The sequence below is a fragment of the Neovison vison genome, chromosome 9, assembly GCF_020171115.1.
Source record: "Neovison vison isolate M4711 chromosome 9, ASM_NN_V1, whole genome shotgun sequence".
Lineage (NCBI taxonomy): Eukaryota > Metazoa > Chordata > Mammalia > Carnivora > Mustelidae > Neogale > Neogale vison.
In genome coordinates, this window is record NC_058099.1 from 22802285 (window position 1) to 22827026 (window position 24742).

A 24742-nucleotide genomic window follows, 5' to 3' on the forward strand; every position below is an offset into this window, starting at 1 on the left:
CAGACGCCCCACATGTATCTCTTTAGGAGAATTTATTTTACACTCAGGAGAGACTTAGATTAATGGGCTCAAATCTAAAGATCTAAAGATTGATATTCTGCTTCAAACAAAGAAAATTCCCTTTAGAATTCCTTTATTTAGTGGTTCTGCATTTAATCTGTTGTCAATGTCCAGGATTCTGGTTCTATAAAGATTAGATTCTGAATCTGATCTCAAAGCCACTTCTGTTTTCTCGCGTTCTCTTCTCTCTGTCCCTCTGAATTCTCAGGCTATAAAATTTTAGCTCATCTTCCTCCTCATGAATTCCCTTTTCTGTATTTTTATACTCTCCCTATATTTTTATTTTTCCCCTAATGCTTGCAGGTCTCTCTTGAATAATTACGCTTCTGGAAGAGTGTTTGTGAGCCCCATTCTCACCCCTCTCTGTATCTGTGCCCTGTGCCACACAATTCTAAAGGTCCTTCCACTAAAAGCCGACTGTCTCCCCGCCTTGATTTTGGGGGTGGCTGTGACTTGCTGGGGCTAATACCATTTGGACAGTTCTGTTTCCTCTCAGTCCTCCGGCTCCTCTACCATTGCCGTAAAAGGAAACAGTCATGGTCAGCTCATTAGGGCCGGGGGAAGAAAGCACAGACTCGTCCAACCTATGCCCTGGTGTCACTTAGCTGAGCTCAGCCCAAACGAGCAGAGCCAGAACGGCCCAACCTCACGGACCGTAAGACTGCAGGACGCCCGTGCTTCCAATGAGCCTTTAGGGCTCTTCCAGTGGCTCTAGGGCTGTGAGAGCGAACTAAACCATGCCTGACTAAGGAAAGTGCCTGGGGGTGCTCAGGGTCCTCTAAGGCAATAAGCAGGACAGCTCCTTTCTTCCCTTGGCACAGGAACCTGAAGACGCCAACATGCAACAGAGAAGTTTCGAGTAAGATGAGAAGCAGCAGAAACTGACTTCCAGGAAGCAGCTCCTTCCTCTGGAGCCCCCGAGGAAAAAATAACGCCCAGCAACAACCCTGCTACTACAGAAAAGCAGCTCGAGGGAACACAGCTCAACCCCCAGCAAGTGGCCACTGCAAGGCAGAGCCATCACTGTGGCGGAAGGACATGAGCCCTGAATCCAGGCCTAATAAGCACCCATATCCCCAGCCCTTTAGGCTGCTGTGACTTCTCTCCTTCTGGCTCGGCTATCTGGGTCTTCAGTGAGCTCCGAGAGATTGCCTGCATACATCCGCGAGCTCTTTATTCTGTTGACTCAAAAGATAAGAAGAGATGCTCCTTCTTTTTCCGAATATGGGGATGCCTGCATGAACGTTAAACCAGCCCTGAACTCTTACGCCTCGCTCTGGGGGTCAATTTAGCCCAAACTGAGCCTCGATTTAAGATTCTCCCTCCATGTAATGGCTCATCTCACAGGTCAGGGTTACCACCTGTGAGGCCAGAATAATGGTCTACGTGTATGCAGGCCAAAGCCAAACTGAGAGTTTGGTGGGAAAACCACGTTTTCTAATGCCATTAACACACACACACACACAGAGGAAAGGTCACAGGTCTGATTTTATCCTGTCTTCCAAATCCTTTCTGCCCTCCATCTATGACACCTAATGGATGAAACGAATGAACAGGTTCAGCCTCAGTGAAATAAGATGCCCAGTGTTTGAAAAATGATTTTAAACAAAATTTTCTGCCCATCAGTGTGTACCCTGCCTCCCTTAGCATCCACGGTAGCGAACAGACTGCTCAGGCCACGGGGCTCCTAGGATGAAGTTAGCCCGGAGAATAATCTTCCAGGCTTCCTCTGCCAGGCAGGGGTCCCCTGATACGTGGCCTGCCAGGTCCCAATTCTTCATTCAACAAAGAGGTAGGGAGTTTCTGCTCGGTGCCAGACCCGTCTGTCGTGAGTATGTAAAGCCAGTGAGAGAGAGAAACGAAGACGACGGAACTTCTAATGAGAGCAGAGACAAAGCGATGCTGCTGTATTATATCCACGATCACCTGCAGCTGAGAGCACCGTGGACTTGAACTTCCGAGACTTCATGTAAAACCACTTCTCTGAGCAGCCTCTTTCTCCCCAACCTACCGTCTATATTTTCAATAATCCTTGGCTCCCTCATCTTACCTAAGACACAGCCAGCTGAGCCGCTTCGGAGGAGAAGAACTCCCCAGGCTCAGGATGCTGAGTGACTTGCTCCTACCCCTCCCCTTCCTACCTTCTGGGCTCCGACAGGAGAGCTTTCCTACTTCCTAGAGGCACTTGTCTTCACAAGCTTGATGCCATCTTCCCAGGACTAAGATTTTCTTCTTCTAATGACATGTATAGATCTCTCTATTTAAAATGGCTAGTAATAGTTTAGGCTTTACCCTTTGTATGCTAAAGAAAAAAGTGGGTGTACATAGACACATACGTGCATAATGCCCACACACATGTATGTGCACACAGGACATACACATTCACATGCATGTGTGTGCACACATGCATCCATAGTCACACGCATGCATGTGCGTATACATATGTATGTATATTCACATGCAGGTGTATACAAGCACGTGCCTTCACATATGTATAAGAATACACACATGTATACACACACATGTGTAAATGCACACATGTGCACACACGTGTGCATATGTGCACACTTACATGCGTGCACATACCCATATACATACATATTTGCACGCATGTGCTTGCACACGTGTATACATATTCACTTGCAGGTACACAGACATATTTCCATACACGTGTTCGATACATGCATGAACATGCATACACATTCACATAATGTATGTGCATATGTATACACATTCACCTACGTGTGTGAGCACACACATGTATGTACACATATATACATGTTCACATACACATATTGTGTGTATATGCAAATATGTACATCACATACTAACTTTTTCTTACCAAATTTCCTCTATAAGCAAAATTTAGCTAAGCTGTTCTTGAGAACACTTTAAGGGACATTAGGGCCCAAGCAAATAGGGATCCAGGCCTTTAGGGCTTATGGCCAGTCTGATTTCCCTCTGGTAACAGTACTGGAGTCCCCAGGGACTCTCACAGTCCTCATACATGCTTGGGTTTAAAGGCTGGTAGTGACGTAGTAGCTCTTTCCCTGTCTTCTAAACAAGCTTGCACCCTCAGGAGAAAGAGATGAAGCTCCTGAGGTTGAGATTTGAGGCGGGGTTTGGAGGGATGCGATGGATAGGGAGGTTCGGTTCTAAGGCATCTCTGATTGTCACTTTCCACCCCCCTCTCTTAGCTCTGGCTAGGTGTCCTGGGACCTAGTACGACTACAGTTTTCAAGTATGAACCTATGTTTTTGCTTCTGTGTGAGCCTGGCCAACCACTGGCCACAGGAAGGGCACTTATCTCCCAGACGGAAATGTTCAGAACCTGGCTGAGAACCATAAAGGAACCCAACTTACCCTCTGAGCAGGGCAAGCAGACAGTACAAGGTTAATTTTAGAGCTCAGGCACGTAACTCACAGTGGTACCCTCATTTGGCACATCTCTCATTCTCAGACCCCTGGCTACCGTTTCCACTTCAGACTGATCAAATGTAGGAAAGAGACCCACTACAGCAGCAACAACAGCTAACAGCCTGACTCACAGGAGGAAAAAGACAAAAGCTGGTGGAAGAACTCAAAAAGGGTGGGCATTTACTGAAGGGGCGAGCTGCTTCCAACACCTCACTGTTCCAGGAAAACATCGCTGTACCGATAACAGCCCCTACAGTAATTAGTGTTCAGAGTAGTAACTCAGGGTTATCTGGAAACGTTTAAACGATACCAATGTACTCTGTTTTGTTTTGTTTTTCCCCCCAATGTACTCTGTTTTTAGGAAGAGAATTCCCAAGCTCTGGGCAAAGGGGCTGGCACTGAGAAGGGCCCCCTAGAGGACAGTGGCGGTTACTGCACTGTAAGACCCCAGGGAGGGAGGGGCGGGGGTGGGCGCCGGCGCTGGGAACCACCTACCTCTGGATGTTATCTTCCAGCTGTTTGACTCGGAACTCATCCTCCTCAGATTGCCGCCTCCTGGCTTCCTCCTCTTCGGCAGTTCCGGCGGGGATACCCTGCAGCAGCCATTTTTCCCGAAGCACTTTGGACTGTGGGAATGAGGGAAGAGAACAGACCAGATGATACCTTTCCGTCCTCAGCCTTCGCTGTGCCGCGGTGCCTCGGTTCGAGCTCCGCCCCTCGTCACTGGTCACCTGAATTGCTGCCTTCGCCTCCTCTCTGGCTTGGCTCCCCACCTCCCCCAGGCCCAGCCCCTAGAGAGCCACCAGCGGGATTTATTTCTGCATTTCTGACTATAAAAAGCTTTTGAGAACATACAGAAAAACAGGAAACAGGATAATGAATGTCCGTGTAACTCACCTAGCTTTACAATTTAAACAGTTTGCCGTATTTCCCACAAGTTCTTTACCAAAGCACTTTAAAGGAAATAACAAGCATCGTGACATTTCACCCGTAAGTATTTCAGTATGAATCTCTAAAACATAAGGGCATTTTTCTGTGCAGCTGCAATTTCATTATATAATTTCTTAAGATCACCAGATATTGCGTCCATCTTAAAGTGTTTAAAAAAAAAAAAGATTATGTCATACTTCTTAGAAGCTTTTTAATGATTCCCAACCATCCTCAGCAGTGGTCTCCAAATGGTATTAAAATCATGTACTCCATTTGCACCACTGTACTAATATATTGTGGAGTGAAATAAAAAGGTGGGGTTTTTTTTGGTTTGTTTTTAGTAGGCTCGTAAGGAGCCCAATATGGGGCTTGTGTTCAACCCTGAAATCAAGACCTGAGCTGAGATCAAGAATTAGATGCTTAACTGACTGAGCCACCCAGGTGCCCCCCCCCCCCAAAATAAAAAGGTTTTGAGTTTCAGGCAATGGCGAGGAGGAAGCCATTACTGCTTTGACAAGGGAAATGAAAACAGCTCAAAAGAAAGACAGGCTGAAACTCCCTAAAACAAAGAGCAAGGTGAAGAAGGTGTGGGAGAGGATTTTTGATTTGGGTTTTCATTATATTGTGCCTAGATGGCAGATGGTGGCCATTAGATGTTTGTAGAGGCTGGACCCTAGGCATCATGGCTGAGTGTCCCCTGGTCAGGTTGGTGGTCCTGGAAGGCAATAAGGGTGCCCCCAAAGCAGGGCATGTGACCAGATTTTCCCTGGTCCTGTCATGGCTATGAAGCCAGTCAACATAGTGGAAGCACAGGGTAAGCCCTGGTTTCTCTGGCTCCCAGCATCACCTCTGACAGAATCCGGTTTGACCTCCTCAGGCAGGCTGAGCAAGGTAAAGGAAAGGAGCCCCTTATAATGACTCAGAGCCAGGTTATGCATGGCTCCGAGCCAATTAAATATGAGTACAGAAATGAGAGAGAATGTCTCCAATATTATAGACACAGAACTCATACTCACTACCGTTTGCTTTCTACAACTCTCATAAGCAAAAGGTAGACAATCCCAGAGATTCACATTTGTCTTGAGGTTAAGGAACAAGAGCTCCTTATGATAAAGCTATAAAAGGAGTTATTAAAAATTACCAACTTTAGTAACAGTAAGAACTCATTAACGGTTCTGATTCACCATTCTATTGAAAAATCTAGCAGCTACGCGGGGTAATGAAGCCGCTGCCGGCTGCGGAGGGGTAGGTTCCAATGGCTCGAATTCCTACACTTCTGAATGGACTTTTTGAGTCCATTTTGACTGGACATTCTGGAAAGGCAGCCTTGGAGAGACCCAGCTTTCTCTGCCCCAGGAGGGATGCTCTAGAGCCAGCGCTTCTAGAGACGTGACCCAGTGGCTGCTCCTGAGAATGTTCTGTCTGCTCTCCTTCGCACTGTGCCCCTCCACCCCCGTCACCAAGGAAAGGGTCTAATCACTCATTTCCGGCTGACTGAGTCCTAGCCATCGTCAGTACTTCTGACAAGAGCAGCCTGGTGACCACGAGTGCCTAGAGCACATGTGCCCTCACATCTGTCTCTTCTCTGGATAAGGCAGTGAGTGATGATGTCACCAAAACATCCCCAACAGCTGGAGCCAAGAAGAGAGACTCTAACAGAACAAGACAGCGGGCCTGGTCTCAGAGAAGTCTATTTCACAGAAGTGTTTGGACATTACAAAAATTAAAAAACAAAGTTGATTTTTTTCCCACTTGGCCTTGATGTTGCGTGGGCAGACCACCAACCCAAATACGTTTACCACCAAAGGTTCCCTTAACCTCCGCCAGATCACTTCCTGTTGTCTCTAAAGGTCAGTGGTGTTATGGCCTTAGACTAGAATGCACTTGTACGTGCTTTTCACACAGGCCCATCGAAAGCACCCGTTTCCCCCTACTGTGCTGGTCCTTACTGGCTTGCCTAAGTGTTTCAGAAATAAGTGACAAGCAGAGCATGCAGAAGTAAACACTAAAAATAAAATATTTTCTTCTTTTTTTTTTTTAATGTCCAGACGGCATATACCAAAAAACTGTATCCTAGCTTACAGGAGTGAAGAACGGTCAAACTTCACTTTGGTCAAGGAGATGCAACTGTGAATGTCAAGACAAAGGAAGTATGCATAAGGCTTATAGGAGAGCTCGAGGAAGCACAGATTCCCACCTCCCCACCCCCAAGATGTTGATTCTTGAAGTTTAAGGTAAGGCCTAAGAATATGAATTTTAATAAGCTCCCACGTGATGCTGTCATTGATGGTCCTGGCCCAAGGTCCACAATTTGAATAGCCCCACAGAAGAACCTGTGACTATCCAAGTGCCTGGAGAATACCTAAGCTTTCCCACCAGCTAGCCAAACCTGACCCAAAAAGGAGCTCGTCATCCTCCCCCTCAGCCAGCTCTCCCTCTGCATCCCCATCTTGGGAGCAGTGGTGTCCCCATCCATTCCCCCAGATACTCCGCCAGGTCCTGAAGACACCGCTCTGGACGACGGGCAAGTCCTCAGCGTCACTAAGCTTTTGTCCCAATAAACAACGATGTGAGGTAATTTCAGACTGCGAAACATGCACAGCAGGAGGTAGGCAGGACAATAGGACAAACAGGGACAGAGAGAGGACACTTTAGGGGGGAAAAGTCCCTGTGAGTACTTGAACACTTGAGCTGAGATCTGAGATCCAAGGAAGGGACATTCACGGGGAGAGACCGGCAAACGTAACAGCCCAGCTGTGGGACAGAGTTCAGCGCGTTTGTGGACCAGACAGAATGCCCAAGCGGCGGGACCACAGTGAGTGGGGGGTGAAGAAGGAAGGGGAGAACAAGTTGGAGATGGAGAGGAGCGCAGGGGTCAGAGTTGGTGGGGTCCTGCAGACTTGCTAAGGAGTTTCCTGAGCACTGTGGGAAGAGAACAGTTTGGAAGGGACAGGATTACAAAGTGTAAGTGATTGGATTCTATTGCATCACCAGGTGACAGTGTGTGCTAGCTGGAAACGGAGGAGCAGCAGTACACAGGGGTACTTCAGAAGTACACGGGGTGTACTTCAGAGGGAGAGTCAGCATGACTTGCTGACAGATTAGATGTGGGGGAGCAAGGGACAGGGTAGGATTAAAGATGACATAGACAGTTGGTTTGAGCAAAAGGGTGGATGGTGGTATCCTCACTAGACTGGAAAGACTAGAGGAAGAACAAAGGCTAGAACAGCAGAAAACGGACATTTCCATTTAGGGCAGGATAAGCTTGAGAGGCTTATAAAGGGAAGCGACACGTTCAAGTGGACACGTCAGGAAAACGGCTGAATACAGGAGCATGGAGTTCAGGGGTCACTGGAACCGGAGACATCCATTTGGGAGTCATTGATACATAAATGATATCTGAAGCCATGGTATCGAGTGATGATGACGATGATGATGATGACAATGATAATTATCACTCCTCCCCCTTGATTCCCGATGAGATCTTGGTTTGGTATTGAGTTTTCGTTACATGATTTCAGTCCACACAGAACCCAAACCAAGACTTCTGATAGAAGAAACCAAGTCCTGGGGGCGCCTGGGTGGCTCAGTGGGTTGAGCCTCTGCCTTCGGCTCAGGTCATGATCTCAGGGTCTTGGGATCGAGCCCTTCATTGGGCTTTCTGCTCAGCGGGGAGCCTGCCTCCCCTTTCCCCTCTATCTACCCCTCTGTCTCTCTGTATCTCTCTGTCAAATAAATAAATAAATAATCTAAAAAAAAAAAAGAAGAAGAAACCAAGTTCTAACTTCTACTCAAGCTCTGTTTAAAGGGGGGCCAGTGGAGACGTGATGGGAAAAAGTGGGACGTGATGTTCCTTTACACTGTGTACCCTGCCTGTCAGTTCAATACTCTAACATTTGAAATTGGCCTTTCAAACATACTAATGACCAAGAAAAGTCTAAAATTAATGCTAAAGGTTCACAATAGCGGGAGACACTAAAACACGTTTGCAGCAAGGCCCACTGGTACCTTCAGGCTATGTAGCAAATGACCTTGGTAGGTTGACAATAAATATCTTGTAGGGTCACAATTCAGTTTTTGATTTTTTTTTTTTATTCAATCTTCTTGAAAGAAAAGGCTGTGGTTTTTAAAATATAATGACAATTTTCACAGCTTGGTTTAGGAAAAAAAAAAAACCCTCTAGTCAGGGTTCCCTGCTCATGAATAAATAATTCAAAGGCATCTTATGTATTGAAGATATGATATTAACAATTCGATTCTGACAGTGCTGCCTCTGTCATACAAACCTTTATAAATGTGACAGTTCCAAAGGGATTCGTGTGGCAATATACGCTGACTGCTCTTGCTGGGACCTTGGATTGACCAATAAAATAGACAAATCTCTAGCCATTCAACCCAGAGCACAAAGGGAATATTAAATTTAGTTTGTCTGGTATAATCTCATAGTTGATTTATTTTTTAAACTCAACATTATCCCATGTCACATAATAAAAACAATAAGAATAAATAATTATTTCCCTGGAAGACAAAGCCAAGAGCATTTTTCAATAGAAGAATAATGATGGCTCTTACCTTATGACATACTATGATTATATGTTATATATTAAAAAGCTAGAGGGATGAGGTGAGGGTGTATTGGCCCAGGAGTGGCAGATTCATGGAAGAGGAAGAACGCACCAATGGTGGACTTCAGTATAAGGGAGAAATATGGATATGATAAAGAAGACATTTAAGTCAGTGAGGGAAAGAATGAATTAATCAATCAATCACATTGGGGTAACTGGTTCACCATCAGTAAAAAGTAAAGTAATTCCTATCTTATTTCATATAGAAAAATAAATTCTAGATGGGTTAAAATGATTGAAGGATAAGAAACATCCTAGGCGAATGTTTGAGCTGTTCTTTGTAAGAACCACAACAACGTCAGAAATCATAACGCAAAAAGAATGTTAGATGTGATATCACAACTATCAAAGTTTTGTATGAAAATGTATGTACTCATTTTAGATTTTAATTATTTCTTTAATTATTCAGGAGAGAGAGCGTAAGTTCCGGTGGGGAGGTACAAGGAGAGGGAAAAATAGACTTCCCGCTGAGCAGGGAGCCTGACATGGGGCTGGATCCCAGGACTTGATCCCAGGATGCTGGGATCAGGACCTGAGTTTAAGGCAGAATCTTAATGGACTGAGCCACCCATGTGCCCCTTTTATGAGAATTTAAAACAGCCCATCTATCAAAATCAAAAAAAGAGGTAAAGGTGAATGTATTCTGGACCTGAATGTTAAAACCATTTCATTTTAATCACCAGCTGATGAGGCTTATGAATAAGGGTCATAGAGCTTAATCTATAAAAACATACTAGAGAAAAAGTACAGAAGAATATATCTCTGTGTGAGTGACATCTGGGTGACCAGTATACAGATGATATCTTTTTTCCTTTATATTTTCCTACACTTTAAATTTTTACTTTTGGAATGATCATGCATTCCTTTCTCTTACAATCAGCAAAAAAGTAATTCAGCTATTGAAATCGCTTACTGGTCCCATATGTGAGCACTTCTTGGAAATTCTTACATCACAAATATTAGAGACTAAGTATAGCTAAGGATCTTGTAAAAAGAAATCTGAGTTTAATTTGGCGAGGACTTCAAAGTGCTTGGGGGTTTCCTAACCACTGGAGTGTAGCGGCTCTTTCAATACTTGGGGTCTTTCATTGCGTTGCAGAATTTGCTTATTGTCCATATATAAAGTAAAAATATTCCATTTTTTGTGGCACTGCTCACTGCACAATCCTACACATTACAATTACCAAAAATATTAATCACATAACTATGTGATTATTATCAAAACTATGGCCTTGCATTCTATTTTTTTTTTTTTTTGGTTTGACAAGAGACCAGTAAATCTATCTAAATAATTCATACCTCATTGCATGAGAATAAAATGTCCATAGAGTACTGGACCGTGAGAACTATATCTTAATAAACATGAAATCTAATTCTAATGCTTTTCCATTTAACTTTACACTAAGTATATGTTATTTTTTTAGGGAGCATCTCAGATTTTATAAATTAGTGGAAGAAATATGAATTGGTGACATATCTCTTAATATGTTCTACTTCAAGGAACTGCCAGTAATCAATAATGTCTCCGCATGGTCTAAATTTTCTGAAGTCCATGAAAGTGTAACTTAGAGTTATAGACAATGATGATGGTAACTGGCAGCTCTCTAGACAAATTATTCAAAATGGAATATTACATTTAAAGAAAACAGTGACCTGGAGAAGGCTTGGTTTTGAGGGCAGAGAAGCCCTAGAGTTCAACCAGGGCTTCCTCACGTGGAGTTTCTATGTTCCTGGGCAAATGACCTGACCTCTTGAGTTTGTTTCCTCGCCTGTGAGACAGGGAAACTAATATCTCTTTTGCCGCCAATACTGAGGGGATGTATTTAAAGTACCAGGCACGTACTAGGTACTCAAAAAAATGACTATCACCGAGGATGGCCAAGGCGATGACACAGCTGCCATGCAGCCAGGACAAAGCTGGCGGAATCCCTACCAAGAGGCTCACAGACGAACTATAACCTCAATGAATTTACTACCATCCAGAGGTGAGGCTGCTGAGCTCACAACTGAATGATCACAGGGAAGATGACTCAGGCTATTCAAGTCCCGTCAACCGCTAACTGACTGAAAGTAGAACATATTCTTTTCTGGTGCCTGAAGTGATCATATCTCTCAGTCAGGCACCACCAAAATAACTCAGTTATTTTGGGAATGATGGCCTCAGAACAAAGAGAGGCAGAGTCATGAGAGAAGTTTCACCTGAGCCAAAGTGAGGCCTGATGACACGCCTCGCCTACCTCAGACCCCACCTCCCCAGAGCACAGGAACTTGGTACCTGCAGTCGTTTCCGTTTTTGTTTTCATGGTTCAAGACTAGTGATCTACCCTCGTTCTGTCTACCTGGGCTTTCCCAGAGAGAGAAAATCACAACCCCTTGGTCTCCATTTATTAAACTGTCATCACTTCTAGTTCTTTCTCTCGAGGTTACAGGAAGAGGACCTTGGTGAAAGGGCCGGGTGTTCCCTCAGCTAGCCAATTACACCAGCAATGTGAGAATTTTACCAGGATAACCATAAAGAACTGGTTCCCTTGTTTCCAAGTCTCTGAGGGAGTCTCACTGCTTCTACATGCAATACTAAGTCCTTTTACTGTTATTTCTGTTGACTGGATGGCCAGACGCATGGATGGATACTGAGCTGGACGTCAGTCCTGAATGAGTCCTCGGTATCCAGTCAGGCATCCGGAATGATAAAAAGTGGGAAAAAGAAACTTAATCTTCTGACATATGTTTATTGCCCGACTTTTGGTTCAAGGAATGCAAAAGCAAGGAACCATGTTGAGCTTAAAGAGGAAAGGGCCTGCCTAGTCAAAACAGCCTCTCATTTTTCCAGTCCCCTTCATTAAAAAAATCCACCTTAAACCAAGAACTCCTTTTGGTCTCTTGTAAGGAGTGAATTGACTTTTCTCTGAGCCACAGTCCCAGCTCTGTCCAGAGCGACCTTGAAAAATTCACTTGGTTCCACTAAGTGTTAAGTCCCCCTCTATGCAAGAAGAAAATACTAACTCTAGCCCTCGGTGCTTCCTCAGGAATGGTGTAAGCAGAGAGTAACAGCGTAGGGGATGTATTGTAAGCTCCTACAAAGAAAGGTCTATAAATGGATTTATAAGAGCAAAAATAAATGGGCAATATTCTCAGTATCATGCTGCTGTACTTCCTTTTGAACACATTTCTCCGGTTAAAGTGGATAGTGTACTGATAAATATACCAAGCAGATTTAGGTCATGCTGCTATTTGAAATCAGCTTGCTGATCACTCTCATCTGAAGGATTCATTTAGCACAACACTATCTTCTAGAGAAGAAAGGATAATACAATCATAAAGGCTCATCTTGTTGGAAAGAATCTAAGCTATCTACAGCCAGCATCACCCGGAAAGCCAGCCCCACCTTCCCGACCAGCCCTCTGAAAATGCGAATCTGTACATGAATGTCACAGCAACTTGAGTGGGGCAGAGCCGCAGACGGCATGTAGCAGCTCCCAGCTGGCCGCTGGAATGTGTTCACCGTACTCTGCAGAAAGCAACATGCTACAGCCCGTGGAGTCCCTGTGACAGTGACAGAGCTTTCTCGTAGGTTGTAATCAATTACGGTGCTTAAGTGCCTTATGTTTTAAAGAAACATAAATAATGAAACATCTCTCTGTCTCTCTCTCTCTCTCTCTGTACAATGGAGACCCAACTGACCAAAATCATTTCAATGCCATCTTTCGACCAACTGCTCATTCGGAGAGAACACTTCCAAAATTGTGAAAGTAGAAATAAAATGAATGCATCCCCGGAAATACACAGGGTTGCTCTTTTTTTTATCAGATCATGATGCTTTTATCTCCCTTTTCTCCATATCAAGAAAGAAAACATTCCGGTGTTTTATCTATAAAAGAACAGCCTGTCAACGGATCCTTTGGAACCTGTGAACACACACACGCAGGGCACCTGATACACTGGAGAGGCAGCCCCAGAACACTGCCTCTCCCACCATGTGGAGATTCTCGTCCCATTTCTATATATAACCAGCACATTTCACATGCACACACCAGCCCCCAAACCCATCCACAGGCACACTGTAATCTCCTGCTCGCAGAAACTGAAATGCTCTAACAATGCCCTGCGCTGGAGGAATTCACAAGAAAAGCCCAAGGATGGTTTCCACACTGGAGGAGAAAGGGCTCGTGCAGTCAGCGGCAGTGCCTTCGCGCCAGGGCAGGCTCTGCCCGGCTCTCCGGAGTGTGATCTGCATGTCTAATCATGGAAAAGGTTCGTGGGATCGGCCACTTACCTTGGAATGCTGCAGCAGAAGTATCTGTTCGTCAAGCTGCTGGCGCTTGCCTTCTATTTCAGTCTGCGTCTTTCTTTTTTCCTTGAAAATAAAGAGAGAGAGCCTGTAAGAGTAGGTGGGTGTTGGCTCCAGGAATTTTAAGGCCGGAAGCAGTGGCCGCTGCCACTGCTGCAGCAGCAGCAGCAGCTCACATCTGGAGAGACACTCGCAGACATGCTGGGCACACACGCATGTCACCTGCCCCTCCGCCTCCAGGAGCTTTCTCCTAACACGCCTGCCGTGGGCTCGGCAAGTGGGAGAGTCCCCTCAGTCAGCCGGGCTGCAGCAATTGAATCCAGAAGAAAAGGCGGTTTCCACACACACACACACACACACACACACACTCTCACAGAATCATGTTCTATGCAGTGTTAATTTGGAGACAAAGAATAAAAACGTCTCCAACGAAAAGCTAGAGGTGGTTCTCGGCTGCAAAGATGACAGAATGAAACAGGGGAGATTCTAAGGTTAGTTTTCTTTTATTGAAATCACACACACAAGTAATCCGACATAATTTCCAGTTTCGTAGGACACATCATTCCCGTTGGAGATCACTAAAAATGCAAATTAGATGGGTGGTCTTTGCTGAAACTAGTCTCTGGGTGAGAAGGGCAGGTGGGGCACTGCTGGTGGCTGGCTCCCTGAGGTTATGGTAAATATGAAATCTGGAGTTGGTCTGTCTGGATCCAACTCCCAGCTCTGCCTTTTGCTACCTGTGTGACCTCTGGCAAGTTCTTTTACAACCCTGGGTCCAAGCCTTCTCTCACATAAAGAGGAGATCATAATTTGTACCTAAACCTTACAGGTGGGGCGTGGATCCAACGAGGCGGTGATATAAAGGGCTTGGAACAATGGTCTGGCACATAGTAAATGCTCAATAAATGTTACTTGTTCTTATGCTTATTGCCATTGCATTTACTTCTAGGTAATGCCTAGACGCCGGCTCTAAAGGGATGTAATTCCCCTGTATTCAGAGCAAAAGCTTTCAACTGGAGTTCAAATTTAATGCTTTTCTCCTTCACATTTCTCAAATGCAGACAATAGATATCACATAAACATGACTGATTTAAGACTAGAAAGGCCAGCCTTTAATAAGAACTTGCTTGTTCCACGTTTTGTTTCAAAGTGCACAGTGGGGCAGTCTGCCGAGACATTCACTGCCCTGGATTCCTTTCCTTCCCTCACATATGCAGGGAGAAACTTGCTAGACAGACAGAGTGGCATTCTACAATACGACCGCCAAACCCTGGGGAAGACAATCACGCAGAAGGCCGGCTGCCGTGCTCTGTGTCAACAGAAGGCTGTATTTTACGGCGTAGCTGTTTCTGGGGATGGGCTCGCGCCACTGATGATCAAGTCAACACAGCAGTGATTTGCGTTACAACCAAGTTCCTCTGGGCACTGCACAGACTTGTAAGAAATATTAGTTTATTCATCTCCAGTCGCTGGGAGACGTGATATCCACGTTAGGGGTATAACCTCCCCGCCAAAGTGAGGCCCGAGAACTTCACCATTTACCAAAGAACTCTGATCCATGGCACATTACAGATGCTGCTTAAGCCCAGAGTATGTGTCAGAACATATGATATATGACAGTGGATGGTAAAGTGAGGCCTCATGAGAAGAGCCCCCTTCTCCAGGGTCTCGGAAGTGCCAGGTGATAAAGCAAGGGCCTCCAGAACCGGCTACCCTCTCTATATCCTAGCGACTAGCTCCTCAACATTAGAACGACTTCATCGTTCGCTTCTACTGGCTGTCAAGGTATGTATGTAGTTGGCCAAATTTAGATCCAGATCCATGATCTAGGATGTCACGGACACAAGATGCAGAGACACCATACTTAAGCACGTGAAACTGTGTGTTACGTGTCTATTACAGACTGAATGCTTACGTCCTCCCCCGACATCCGCATATGAGAACGTCATCCCCAAAGCGACAGTGATTAGGAGGTGGGGGCATTTGGGAAGTGGTGAGGTGATGAGAGCAGAGCCCTCCTGAATGGGACTAGTGCCCTTATATGAGAACCCCCAGAGAACGCTTCTGCACCTTCTGCCATGTGAAGACACAGTGAAAAAAGACAGTTATCTCTGAACCAGGAAGCAAGACCCCGGTAGACACAGAATTTGCCAGTGCCTTGATCTTGGGCTTCCCAGCCTCCAGCAGGAAACAAATTCCTGCTGTCTATAATGCACACAGTCTATGGTATTTTGTTATAGAACCTGAATGTGCTAACCAGTATTCTAATTACATGTCTGGTCATTTGCAAACCTAGGCTTTCCCACCTCTGGGTCTTTGTTCGTATAGAAAATCCTCACTCCAGATTTGCCCACCATGATATGAGTGAACTATACCTTGAATAGAAAAAATATTACCAATGGTATAAGCAGTGAACCCTTGTATGCCCAAGCAGTAGACTGATTAGTGGTCACTGTGAACAGACATGATCACGAACAATGCAGGTTTTAAGATAGTTCATTAAGAATGGGTAGGAATCGGGTAGGTATAAATTAATGGGTGGCACATTCCAGGTAAAGGGAGTTGTGTGAACAAGGGTAGAAATGTCCTAGCATGTTCCAGGGATAGTGAGGACGGAAATCTATCTGAAGTGTAGAGCTTGCTCTTTGGAATAGAGATCAATGATTCAAAAGATTAGCTAGGACTAGACCATCGAGGGCCTTGAATGCCAGGTCAAGAGGTTCAGATTTCATCTTACAGGCAATGGCATATTGCAGGGTTCTAAGCAAGAGACTGATAAAACTTTGGGAACATTAATCTGACACTGGTGTATAGGATAGATTAATAGGAGATGGGAGCTTTTTCTATAAAGTTTCAAACAGTAAATATTTTAGGTTTTGTAGAATATTCAATCTCAAAACTGTGGTTATAGTGCAAAAATGGCCTTGGACAATATATAAATGAATGAGTATGGTTCTGTTCTTCTTTTTATTTTCTCTAAGATTTTATTTACTTGAGAGAGAGAGAGCATAAACAGGGGGTGAAGGAGAAGCAGACTCCCCACTAAGCAGGGAGCCCAACACGAGGCTTGATCCCAGGATCCCAGGACCATAGCCTGACTGAAAGGCAGACACCTAATTGACTGAGCCACCTGGGCCCTGGGCCCCTGGGGGTGGCTGTGTTCCAATAAACCTTTATTTACAAACAGAGGGGGCAGGTCATATTTAGCCTGCAGTCAGAGTTTGCTGGCCTCCAGATGAAAAGATCATTAAATGTCTTAGGAGGATGCCACAGGTGTGGTGGGGATGGGTAAGCTAACAAGCCCACCTTCGCTAAGAGCTGTTCCAATCAGAATGGAAAGGAAAGGACAAGATACAAGAACCAGAACTGGTGGGACTTGGGACTCATAGGATCTAGGGCGGGTAGGCAAGGCAGCATCCTGGCTTTTCGCCACACAGACCAAAGCATGCTGGAGTGGGAACAGGCAACAGTGGGAAAGCAGTACTTTCCCACTGGTGCCGTATTCACATTTTCCCTGAGGAAACTCCTTATTAGGTTAAAACTCAAAACCAAACAGTTGTTAACATATACAACCAGGCACCGGCACGAGCATGTTTACATCTGTGTTCCGTCTGCTGCAGACTCAGGCTTGGCCCCGTCCCAGGGACCCTCTGCACATCCGTGGCTGTTGGAGGAATCTTTGGTGAGTTGAGTCCCCCTCCACAGTGATGTGGTTAGGTCCTCAGGCCACTACTAACCCAACAGAAGAGTTAAGACGCACAGCTAGCCTCTGTATACTATCGGTTTCGAGCCCAACGTCCAGCAAGTTCCAAGAGGGCACTGCTGGGTTCCGGGTGTCACCTGCTTGGGCTGCTGGGATCTGAGCTGTGTTTCTCATCGGCTCACTTGCTGCTTCCCAGACTTCTCCTTCCCCGGATGAAGGCAAAACCACTCACTCTCTTCCCACTCCAGACAGTTAGACATGATTCCCTTTAGTCTCATTGACCAGAAAGCTGTATGTTAATAACTTCCCCCATCTGTGTTTTCAGCCTAGATCTCTCTTCTGAGCTCCAGATTCCCATATCCAATGGCCGATGGTTCATACCCATTCCCTCAAACTTAGCACTTCCCTCAACACCATCTTGACCATCCCTCTTCCCCCAGCCTCACGTCTGTTCTTCCCAGTCTTCATGTCAGCAAATGACGTTACTCAAGTCAGAAACTGCAGTTAACCTAGACAGGTCACTTTTTCGAAAGGCCGGTTCCTGTAGGTTCTGCTTGTCATTTTCCACATGTTCTGCTTTCCCAATACAACTTTATTACTACCTTAATGTTCCCTCCTTTATGTCCCCACCTGCATGTGTAGAATGTTCTACATCAGTATCTTCAGCTCTCTATGGCACTTACCTGTTACATCCAATTTCCATCTGCATTACGGCAAGGGTGTCCTCACTAGTCTCCCTGCTTCTGAGTCTTGGCTCTGAACAAGTCCCTCTGCACAGCTACCAGAGGGACACTCTCAAATGGAAGTGTAACTCCATCCCTTGCCTCAAATCCCAGAATCCCTCCCATTGCCTGCAATGGCAAATACTAAGTTTTCCCTCACTTCTTCATCAGGCAAAAAAAAGTACTGAGGCACCTGGGTGGCTCAGTCAGTCAAGCATCCAAATCTTGATTTCAGCTTGGGCTATGATCTCAGGTCATGGGATCGAGCCCTGCCCTGGGTCTGTACTGAACATGGAGTCTGCTTGGGATTCTCTCTCTCCCTCTCCCTCTGCCCTTCCCTTTGCCCGAGCTTTCCAAATACATACACACATACACGACATCTCTTTTTTAAAAAAGTATTCCTCTTTGACAATATAGTTTAAATATCAATGAAACTAGAGTAACCATCTTCCCAGTCTTCTTTCCTTCAGAGAATTCACATACCCTCACCGTAAATGGAGCTGGTAGGTATGACAGTCTTAAGTTAATGAGATGTAGCCAGGCTCGTCCCTGCCACAAGGATTTGTGTGTGGCACAGGCTGAGCTAATCATTCTACCTTACTCAGTGCAATACCACTTGGGCCAAGGGCTGGCTAAATGACCCAAGCAGTACTGATAAGAAATAGACACATGAATACCGGGAGAGAAAAGCTCCCTTTCCACTAAGGTTTTAAGCTGGAACAATGCACATCCAAGTGGTAATTTTCCCAAGACACACGGAAGAAATGCATCCATGTTGGAGAAGGTCAAACATGTAGAGAGAAGCAGAGCTGAAAGACAGAGAAAGAAGGATCCTGATGATACTAATGGGTCCCAAGTCTAGTTACCCATGAAGCCAGAACCACCCCTGGTCTTCTGAAATGATGTACACTAACACACCTCCCTTTTGCTTAAGTGAGTCTGAGTGGTGCTTCTGTCACTTGTGACTCAAAGGATAGTGACAAGTACAGACGCCTTTTCTGCTCCCTCCAATAGAATTCATCACTCCCGCTTTCTCTTTTCTCCCTTTACAAGCTGTGGGTCTTTCTGCATTAGCATCCTGAGCACTTCAACACTTACACATTTAACTGTTAACATATCTTCTCCCTTTACGCAAACTACATGCCCTTTGAGGACAAAGGTCTCGGCTGATGCAGGGGCACCTGGGTAGCTCAGGTGGTTGAGCATTTGACTCGTGATTTCGGCTCAGGTCATCATCTCACGGTTCATGAGACTAAGCCTTGCGTCGGGCTCCACACTCAGCGGGGAGTCTGCTGGAGATTCTCTCCCTCTGCCCCTGCCCCCAACTCTCTCGCTCAAATAAACAAATAAATAATTAAAAAAGAAAATCTTGGCCAATGCATCTCCAAAGCCTAGAGCATGGCATGATAAAGACATGTAATAGACAAGTATACCTGACTGGGAAACTTGCTCCCTTCTCGTGTTCTCTTTGCACAAATCTCTCACTCACAAGCATTATGAATTTGCTCTCATGATCTCAATGGCAGTAAGATATATCACTGAAAACACATTAGCAGTCAAGAGAACCAGAAGCATCTTTCTGTTGGAGACATTAGCCCCTGTGGAATTGTTGCCCATTGTTGCCGTGCATAGAAGAACAGAGCTGAAAAAGCTAACTCTGGGAAGGAATCATGGGAAGCTCGTTCTGGGGAGAAAAGCTGGGGTAAGGGGAAATTCCAGGGAAAGCATAATGAGCTGACAGTAGCGATCCATTCAGGAGGAATGCGACTCAAGAGACATCTGGAATGAAGTGATCTCGATTCATTAAGAAGGTTTCCAGATCCCTCTACTATCTGGGAGGCCTAGCAAGTCACTTTCATTGTCTTTCTGTAAATTAGATATTTTCCTGGCAAGTATTTTCTGGAAGTTTTGCAACATTATGAAACTGCAGGCTCTTAGCATAGGAAGGAGCAGCCATGGAATGGAGCACTCTCTGGGCAAAGGTGGTTAGAAGTACAACGGGGAGTCACTAGGAAGCCCACGTTCACCCTTGTGCAGCTAGAGGCAGACTCCCTCCTCTCTCCTCTGCCCGGGCTGTCACCCACGCAAGGCAGTGGCTGGGGAGGTGTTCCAGATGAGTCTGGGAGAAGCAGCAAGAGAGGGGAAGAGGCTGAGCAGGGAGGGCAGTAAGGAGCAGAGATAAGGAGTTCCCTTTCCTCTTTTGAGGCCTCCGTGTACTTGAGCAGAGACTTCGAGCCCCAGCATGCATCTGTGGGAAGGAACCAGAAGACCTACTTATTCAGAGCACAACTGCCTGCAAGAGATGCCAGAATTTAGATGAGAGGGGAAAAAAAAGAAAATAAACGTTAAAATTTACATGTTGCAGTCTTTCCTCCAGCTAGTGCTAGATAAAGAGAAAGCTGCTTTGATGGCCTCCCACTGTGAGCCAGAGGGAACTGCGTGTCCCTTCGCTGAGCTTGCACAGGCCTGTCAGTGTCTCTGGGCCAGCTGGGTCACAGGCTTTGCGGTGCAGTGTCAGAGAAAGGGGCAGAGCGCTGAACTGCAGACCCAGACTGTTTTAAATAGTTTGCACTTGGAAAGGGAACAAGGCATATAGCTGATGGGGGAAATCAGAGAAAAGGAAGGAAGGAATGAAGTAAAAGAAAAACAAAACAAACAAACAAACAAAAAAACTGAGGTGGCTTGGGGACAGCTTCAAGTTCACCCATTTAAAAAGGAGCTGAGATATTAAGACCAGAAGATCAGGACGAGAGAATCTTGCGATATTTTTACTGTGGCTTATCAAATGAATCCTCTCTGATGCACTCCCAAAGATTCCGATAAGATCACTGGACTCTTCCCTCAGACCGTGCTTCTTTGAATGTGCCTTGTAGCTGAAATGGAATCGCCATGATGCCAGCTTTTATAGAGGTTATGCTAAGTAGTAAGGTAATTGTGAAATCGACTTGCAAATGGGGGCCCCCTTGAGCTTTTTCTATTAAGGAATCAGAATGTTATCTCAGTCGTGGTTGAATTATAATTACCTGTTCAAAGCTGCTACAGAACCAGTGTTATTTATATATCTGAGGAAAGAGAAGCAGGATGGTCAGTCTGAAAACTGAGAACTTGAGTGGTGAGAAACAGAACACTCGAGGAGGGGACCGTCCAGCTCTGCCCAACTGCCTGTCCCGGGTAATTTGAAGGTTGAGTTTGCTCAGCGGATGTACCCCGACCAGAGATCAGTTATCTGATCTCAGTACCCCCTAATATCCAAACTCTCTCTCCTGGCTCTGACTTGAAGGTCATCAATCATGATTCTGATTATATCCAGGCTTCCTCAAGAAGTTAGTTAAATGGGGGCGCCTGGGAGGCTCAATGGGTTAAGCCTCTGCCTTCACCTTGGGTCATGGTCTCAGGGTCCTGGGATCGAGCCCCGCATCCGGCTCTCTGCTCAGCAGGGAGCCTGCTTCCCTTCCTCTCTCTCTGCCTGCCTCTCTGCCTACTTGTGACCTCTGTCTGTCAAATAAATAAATAAAATCTTAAAAAAAAAAAAAGAAGTTAGTTAAATGGAGAGAGATCATACTTGTTAAGCCCCCTGCAATGTCCATCTGCCATCAAATGAATAACATGGTGCCTGGGCTTAGGCTGACAAGTGTATTGAAAGCCAAGTCGTTACGTGACTTTCTGATCCCACGAAACTAAGGCACAGATTCTGGCGTCAGCTCAAAAGGCTTGGTCAAAAGGACAAGTCAACTACTTTTCCTACAAGCACACGGCTCTGCCCAGCTGTGCACCTATTCAACCTACAGCACCATCATGTGAAGTAGAGAATTCTACAACTCTATTCGTTCCCATTGCTTAGGTTGGACCCGCATTCCCATTTAGGTAATTACCTTTTATTAAACAGATTCCTTGGCCTTGAAGTTGCCAACTATTGGTAACAGAAGGAACCACCTGCTTTGTTTTGCTTTTAACAGAAATTATAAAGTCAAGAGAAGGAATTTTAAATGGGAAAGAAGCCACGGATTAGTTCAAACTTCCCTAAGGGTTTCTCTGAGAGGATACTTTAACACCTAAAATTTTAACAAACATTATTCAGAATTTAGATGCAAAACAGAACCGTTAATATAGCTAGCCTATTGGTGACAGGTCCCATGCACAACACAGGAAAGTTTTAGTATGAGGCCTTTTGTAGATACATTATAGTCCATATGGATTATATCTTAAGTCTATTTTTAAGATCTGCCCTCAGTGTTACCCTTTAAATAATTATCTAACCATACAGCTATATTTTTGCTTTAATGGTTATAACATCGACATCTTTGCTAGGCGTGCTTCCCTTTAGCGTCCTTTTCTGAAAACCAGAAAGGAGAGTGGTCTGACACAGCTCTCATGAGAAAGTAAGACCTGTTTTATGGTATCATGTAGATAAGTCCACCATGAAGAAAAAAATCACGGACTTTCTACACAGATGGAATGGTAGAGAACTCAGAAAGTCCCAAATGCCAGAAATAACATAACTAAATTCACCCACAGCATGTAATCTCCATATAATCACCCTCAAAGTACTGTGTTATTCCCACCATGAAGCCCCATGAGCACTGAACTAGGAGTCAGGAGACCCAGCTTTGGGTCCAGGTTCAACCCCTAAGCCCTGGGTGACTAGAATGAATCTGTTGTGTCTGGGCTTTCGATTCTGCACGTGGGAACGGAGCAGGCTGGAACAGCTTCACTGTAAGCTTCCTCCAGCTCTAAGAATCCACTACACTAGGGAGAACAATGGCTTCACATTCTAAATGGTCACATACCCTTCTTCATCTCTAAAGTCACACTAGCTAACGTTTACATAGTGCTTACTGTGTGCCTGGAACCATCCAGATTGGTAAATACTCACAGTTTTCACCTTCACAATGATCCAGTAGGTTAGGAACAATAATTCTCCCCATTTTACAGAGTAGAAAGCTGAGGTACAGGGAGATACAGAGATGAGGTCAGATGGCTCGTGCCAAACAGAATTCGAACCCAGTATGAAATATGGAAATAAAAATGTCTTAAGGTCCCATGTGAAATACAATAAAAAATGGAACCAAGCCCATCTCCTGACAGAGTGTGGTACTCAAAAGGTAAAGATGCTTTCTTCGCACCTAGTATGAAGTTTTGGGCTTAGGATCTGCCCAGGCAACTATAATCTACTCATGAAACCAAAATTCAGATCTCTCTGGTTGAAACTAAGAATAAGGATGTTGGTAGTCATAAAAATATCAACAACAAAAACCATAATAATGGTAATTAAGTTTATTGTGCCAGGATCCCTCCAGTTTTTCATTTAATCCTCAGGAGACTCCCCGCTGAGCAGGGACCGCCCCCCACCATTGGGCTCAATTCCGGGACCCCCAGGATTATGACCTGAGCTGAAGGTAGACACTTAACCAACCGAGCCACCCAGGTAACCCTAGCACACTTTCAAGGAGGTACCTTTACTATCCCGTCCCCCTTTTGATGGATGAGAATAGTCAAAACTGAGCATGAGTGAGTAAACATGTCCAAGGTCATGGGCTAGGCAGTGGCCAAGCAGGGGCTGAAGCCCAGACAGTCTGATTCCCGAGCATGTTATTGTGAACAGACATGTGTTTTGGCTACTAACATTTGCTCAGCTCTGAGAGAGCTCCACACAAGACACCTGGAACACACGACCTCCCCACCTTCGTGCGCATGTGCCAAAACCTTCCAGAACAAATGACATAGGGAGGATACAAAACATCCTCATGTCAAACCTTTCCACCACCACCCCAACCCCCCCAAAACAGAAGGCCTTTTACAAAATCTGGGAGCATTTCCCAATTCCAAACAGAAATCCACTGAGGCTAGATGGGAATCTTTAGCAATTCCTGGTGAACCGCTACATTCATTTTGCTCAGTTCCTGCAGGAGTATTGAACCATGTCGTAAGGAGAGCAAATGCAAACTAAGTCTCTCCCATTTGAACTTTTCGTCTGAAAAGGACGGTTGCAAAAGGAGGCAGCAGCTGGGAAAGCTCTCAATTTGCCATGTCTGGCTCATGAGTGGAGAAACTCTAAATCTGGGGCATCTAGGTATTAGAATGTATCTCTCTAAAATTAGAGGACAGGAAGAATAAGGGGCAGAGGCATCCACTAAATGAACAGTCCTATCTTGGGAAGATGTGCAAGGCCTGCACTTCTTCCCTCGGGAAATGTCCCTCAGCCGGAAGCCGGAGTGGACCCTGCACGGACCTCACGGGAAGCAGTTCTCCCACTGGCCGCTTGCAGGTCTCAGAACAGCCGCCCATGGACCAGCAGGGGTCTGGGAGGCACCCGAACAGAGCTGCAGTTGTCAGAAATACAAGACAAAATAGTCTGCCCCAAAATAGAACCCGAACGCCAATGTGGGGCATTCTCACAAGAGAGGAATGCCAACTCCGAGAAAAGACCGTCATTGCAAACAGAGACGTACACAACTTTTCTGACTCTTGCCAACCACGTTTTTGTTTGTTTCTTTAGATGTCAATATCCGGTGATCACCTACCTGCATCTGTATCTATATCTACATCTACCTGTACCTATGAGAAAACTACAAAGAAGAAAATATAAATAGCCCAGATAACTAGAGCATTTAAAAACATAATACACGACGCCTGAGTGGCTCAGTCAGTTAAGGGTCTGAGCCTTCAGCTCAGGTCACGATCCCAGGGTCCTGGGATCGAGTCCTGCATGGAGTTCCCTGCTCAGTGGGGAGTCTCCCTAACCTCTCTGTTCATGTTCTTTCTATCTCTGTCTCTCTTTCTCTCAAATAAATAAAATCTTAAAAAAAAATAAAAATAAAAACATAATCTAAATCAAACTCATAAATGTGCATGGTGAGAAAATTCAAACAACACATAAAGAAATAAAATGAATAGCTGAGTCTCCCTATGCCCCACCCCCATTAATTTAGATTTTTTAATGCATCCTACTATGGGGAAAAAAAACCCCACAAAGTATACCAATGTATTATCCATAGAG

General features: G+C 45.1%; 1 protein-coding gene across 9 annotated transcripts in view; it reads right to left on the reverse strand.

The window, feature by feature from the left end:
• Nucleotides 1-24742, reverse strand: part of PALM2AKAP2 (PALM2 and AKAP2 fusion) — a 451099-nt gene that overhangs the window by 246531 nt on the left and 179826 nt on the right. For all 9 annotated transcript variants that reach the window (XM_044265161.1, XM_044265160.1, XM_044265168.1 and 6 more), the window contains 2 exons: nucleotides 13306-13386; nucleotides 3973-4103 (listed from right to left, as the gene is read on the reverse strand). In XM_044265161.1, the coding sequence (XP_044121096.1) occupies nucleotides 3973-4103; nucleotides 13306-13386 (212 nt within the window). The remainder of the gene's footprint in view (nucleotides 1-3972; nucleotides 4104-13305; nucleotides 13387-24742) is intronic.